At 30.7% G+C, this 4730-nt stretch overlaps 1 protein-coding gene across 1 annotated transcript in view; it reads left to right on the top strand.

Annotated features, from left to right (window-relative positions):
* Positions 1 to 4730, top strand: part of LOC136796214 (serine/threonine-protein kinase Nek8-like) — a gene marked incomplete at its 5' end in the record, with an annotated part of 11509 nt that overhangs the window by 2547 nt on the left and 4232 nt on the right. The window contains 3 exon segments of the mRNA XM_067049264.1: positions 773 to 853; positions 2929 to 3011; positions 3097 to 3280. Coding sequence (XP_066905365.1) covers positions 773 to 853; positions 2929 to 3011; positions 3097 to 3280 — 348 coding nt within the window.

Here is a 4730-nt window from a genome sequence, read left to right as displayed (position 1 = left end):
GAAGTGTAAGAGTTTGGCTACTGATTATATTTTTTAAAAAGTTCAAAACACAAGACAAAAGAAAAACAAAACACAAACTACGAGTAAGTAACCTAACACGACAACAAATAAAACGGTGACAAGTTCAGCTGGTCTGTTGCGTGAAGTCATTCTCCATTTAAAAGACCCAGTAACAGACTATCAGTCATGTTACATGTTATATCGTTTTAACTTGGTAAAAGAAGGAAATATTTCTCCATTTAACATGCTTTAACATGTTAAACTAAAGATCATGAATACCCCTATTGTCGTAAAAATACTTAAATAAGTTGTAGTCAAAACTCTTCCTTATTAAATTTCTTTATTTTAATAAATCATTAACAACGTTTGGGGGCCCTATTATAATGATAAACTTAATTCAAGTCTTATTAATATTATATTTTTAGATTTCTCCTTATTTTTGATATATGAAATTTTATTTATTAATTTAATTAAAAACATGATTATTGTAACTATTATATCAAAGGCTAAATGAGGAGTTTAATTGTGAAATGTGGGTATATAAGTATTTTAGGGTACTTTTTTTTAAAACAAAAAATCGTTGTTGATTAATTATATTGTTTTATTGTGTAATATTATGAATTGTGTTAATTTGTATTGCAGAGTACCTGGCGATTGGGCGGTGGTCCCGAATCGTTGTTTATGATATGTCAACTCATCCAGTAATGTAAACATATTAAATACATGCAGCATTGGACCTATAATATTAAGAATACTAAAATATATATTTCAGATGGTGGAGTGTGGTCCAACTTTCACTTTGGTTAGCTGCGAAGAGAACGCCCTCTACTTTTGGGGAACAAGATTTACTCAGGTCAGTATTCGTTTGTTGGAAATTTGGAGAAAGAAATACAATGGAGAGGGGGTAATCTACCAGGAAAATTGAAGCCAAAATGGCGGCCCTTACGATGAAATAAGGGGCGTGGCTGCGGAATATGAGCCAATCATCAGCTGGCTTCTATTTAATAGATAATCTATGCCTTCTATTCTGTTAACCAAGGTTTCCTTCCACTTTGCAGGTCTTATCAGCCCTATTGAAGCCCTGCAAAGTGGGGTGAAACGTGAAAAGGGCTTCATCAGGGCTGATAAGTATAAAATAGTTTTCTTTATACTACTATACATTTTACTGTTTTGATAGCTTTATTGACCACCACCTGGACTATCTTCCTTCAATATACTTCATACGGTCAACTATCTTCTTCCAATTCCTTTTCTCTAGTTTCCTAGTTAATTGCATCAATCCTTAAACTATTTACACTATCAATTAACGTTGAAGAATAAAAATGAAAATGAATAAATGTTTGAAGAAGATTCCCTTACATATTTGGAATAGGAATTCAAGATGCTGCCATCTAGTGGCTAACATGGAATAGTAGGGTCTCTGTACTCAATTGGCCTGTACAAGCTAAAAAAATTAACATAGTCTCATTAAAGCAGTATAATTTTTACCACTGTTCAACAATTCAGTATGAGTGAGTAGTTCTTCACCACACCCAGCCAAGAGGGACAGAGGCGGTATAAGAGAAGAGAGAAACAAGTCTTCAATTTCTATCAGAAACCTCAATAACCCATCACCAATCAACCACTAAGTAAACTACAATATCTTATATTATTCTATATAACTCTATTTAAATCAATACTAAAAATTAATTTAACTAACAACCCATATTGTAAACACTTTTGACTAAGCCACATATAATCATTGTATAACTCATTCAAGAATAGAAGTTTTATTTTCACTTTTTTTTCATGCACAACTCACTTATAATCCATTATATGCAGTCTATTCCATTTTTATCAGTTTACCAGCAAATTATTATCAATTTACACAATTTTGATCCTTTTATTCTTTAAAATTATCCAACGTTTCGGCCCTCAGGCCATTCTCAAGAATATAACCTAAAAAAAGTTTTTTGTTTTTATATAATAATTACATTATTTCCTTTAACTACACACTGATTTTTTTGGCCCAACCTTCAATATTGATGTCATTTCTTTTTAAAAAACCCAAAATTGCAGGCTAATTGCCCTTGTCACATCTTAAAAGTAATATCATAATCACTTCATAAAATTTTGTTTTTAAATATTTTTCTTACTTACATAACTTTTTTTTTAATAAATTGATATTCTAGATTTAAAACTTTTTTACAAAACACTTTCCCTTCTTTCATTTATATTTACAACTTAAAAACAGAACCTACCTTCAACAGGTTAGGACTCTGTTATCACCTTATCATATAACAATAACTTTTTTATCATTAATTTACATTTTTAATATAATTTAATTAACATTCATTTTTAATTATTTTGCTTATATTTAAAATCCATAATTAATATATTCTTATTTTATGTGTATTTTCTTATTTTAACATACATATACCCCCCTCTCTATTTCAATTTTTGGGTTTTTAAAAAGCAATGACATCAAATTTGAAGGTATGGCCAAAGAAATCAGTGTGTAGTTGAAGAAAATAATGTAATTGTCATATAAAAACAAAAAACATTTTTGTAGGTTGTATCCTTGAGAATGGCCTGAGGGCCGAAACGTTGGAGAATTTTAAAGAATATAAGTTAAGAGAAAAAAAAGGATCAAAATTGTGTAAATTGATAATAAACTAAACCACTCTCAAACAATCATATATAAAAAATAATTAAGCAAATTATTATTAATTCGGGTAAAATCCTCCAACCATGAAACCCGGTTAATACTTGGATTAAACAATAAGACATAAAAAAAAGATTTAAAGGTAAGATTTAATTTCACTTCAATTTATATATCTAGTAAATACTCTTTCATTAAATAATAAAATTTTATATACAGTTTTCATTTTATGTTTAAGATAAAATATTAAAGTATTAAAAAAAAATTAACACATGCTTCATGATCAGGGAAAAGAGATGATCGGAAATTCCAGAATTTCAATGTCAACACTTGAAACCCAAGTTGTAGTGGAACCGCAAGAAGTATTAGCGTAAGTAATTAAATTTTAAAGTTTACTTTTTCTATCTTATGATCTGCAAAATGTTTAAGTTTTATAGTTATTTATTATTTTACAGATTGTACTGCTCTGAAAAACAAATTTCGGAAGGCCTTACTGTCACAGTAAACTCGATTTACACACAGTGGCATTGCATCTTTCTTCTTGTAGATACAACTGCGCCTTACAAAAAGTCTGAAGAAACTACCAAAGAAGTACCCAAAGAAGAGGAGCATGGAGAAGACTTTGATACTCTGGGGCCTGTAAGTCTAATAATGAATCAGCTGGAATATTGAGGTGCCTTTACACGTTTGCCAAACAATAGCAAATTCACGCAAACGCAAGCATGTGAATGGGTTTTTTGGATTGGATGGTACCTGAGCCCCGACCTGTCGGGAGTCAGTTTTTAGGCCCAAATCAAATGTTGCTTGTCCTGCATCCACACTTTTGTTTTCAGTTTGCATTGCTTTAGAACTGCCAACAGAGGAGTATTTGTGTTCTTCATGTTTTAAGAAATTAAAGAACTTCCCCAACCTTTGGATTCAGTAATTAACTCCATTTTAAAATTTTATCGATTCGGTGTAAATACTTTGTTTCATAGTATAGTTTATTATTAATCTAACAAACACACACACATATGTATTTGAAGACAGAATATGTCTAGGTAATTCAATTAAAAAGTTTCTGATAAAAAGTTTAGAACTGTTAAAACCTCCTCAAATCGACTTTGTCTTTTTGTTGGAAGGCTTTAAAAAGAACAAACAACTAGCTGGTTAAGATATAAACATTTATTTGGTCAATTTAAACATTTGCAAAACAAACAAAAGATGAATACAAATAAAAATAAAAAGGCCTTTCAGATAAAATAAAATTAGATAAATAAATTAAGAAAACAAAAGAGACCAATTTACAAATAAACAATATAAAATAAATACAGGTCGGCGAAAGTTTGATCCACTCCGATAGGTCCGAGGGAGAGTGTTGTCAAGATGTGTAGGTCGCAGCTCTTGTAGCTAAATACACCGCTGCAATGGTCCAATGTTGGTGTAGTGGCTCATCGATGGTCCAAAGATCCAAAAGTTCAGATGGCCAGACTGGCACTTATTGAGGGCAGACAGGGTCTTGTTATTTTAATGAATTATGTGAGCCGATTAATTAACAACTCATACTGCACTTAAAGGCCAGAAACGCAGAAAAGGTCTGGTTTCGGATTTTAATATCGACTAAAACACTCAAAAATGAATAAATAACATCAAATGAACGCAGACAAGGCTGGTTAGGCCACTAATTACCCGGAACTCATTAAAAAAACGAAGATGGTCGGCCCGTTGCTAGGCAACGTCTTAGCGACTGTTATCAACCCTTAGCAACTGTCTCTATTACTTAATTATAACACACAAATACAATTACATATTTTTCTTCTCAAGTAACTAAATCCAATTAAAATAATATAAATAAAAATAAATGTAATTAAATTCAAAGGTTGAATTTATAGATTATGTAGTATTGTTTATATGATTTTCTTATCATCTACAAGCTACATTCCAGATATTTCTGTTTAATTTCATTTTTCTTTATTTTGTTCCTTTTTATTATGAAAATTGAGCGAAATAGCTGAAAAAATTGGTGTCGATACCAATGTTTGTTGCTTCCTTTGTTTATCAAGCATTAGCACAAGTGTTGGATTTGTGGAAAATGGCTAACATGTAGATG

This window comes from Halyomorpha halys, unplaced genomic scaffold, assembly GCF_000696795.3.
Source record: "Halyomorpha halys isolate HHAL.00 unplaced genomic scaffold, Hhal_1.1 Scaffold523.1, whole genome shotgun sequence".
NCBI classification, from domain to species: Eukaryota; Metazoa; Arthropoda; class Insecta; order Hemiptera; family Pentatomidae; genus Halyomorpha; species Halyomorpha halys.
The sequence above is the reverse complement of the archived record's forward strand: the minus strand, read 5'-3'. Positions and strand labels throughout refer to the sequence as shown.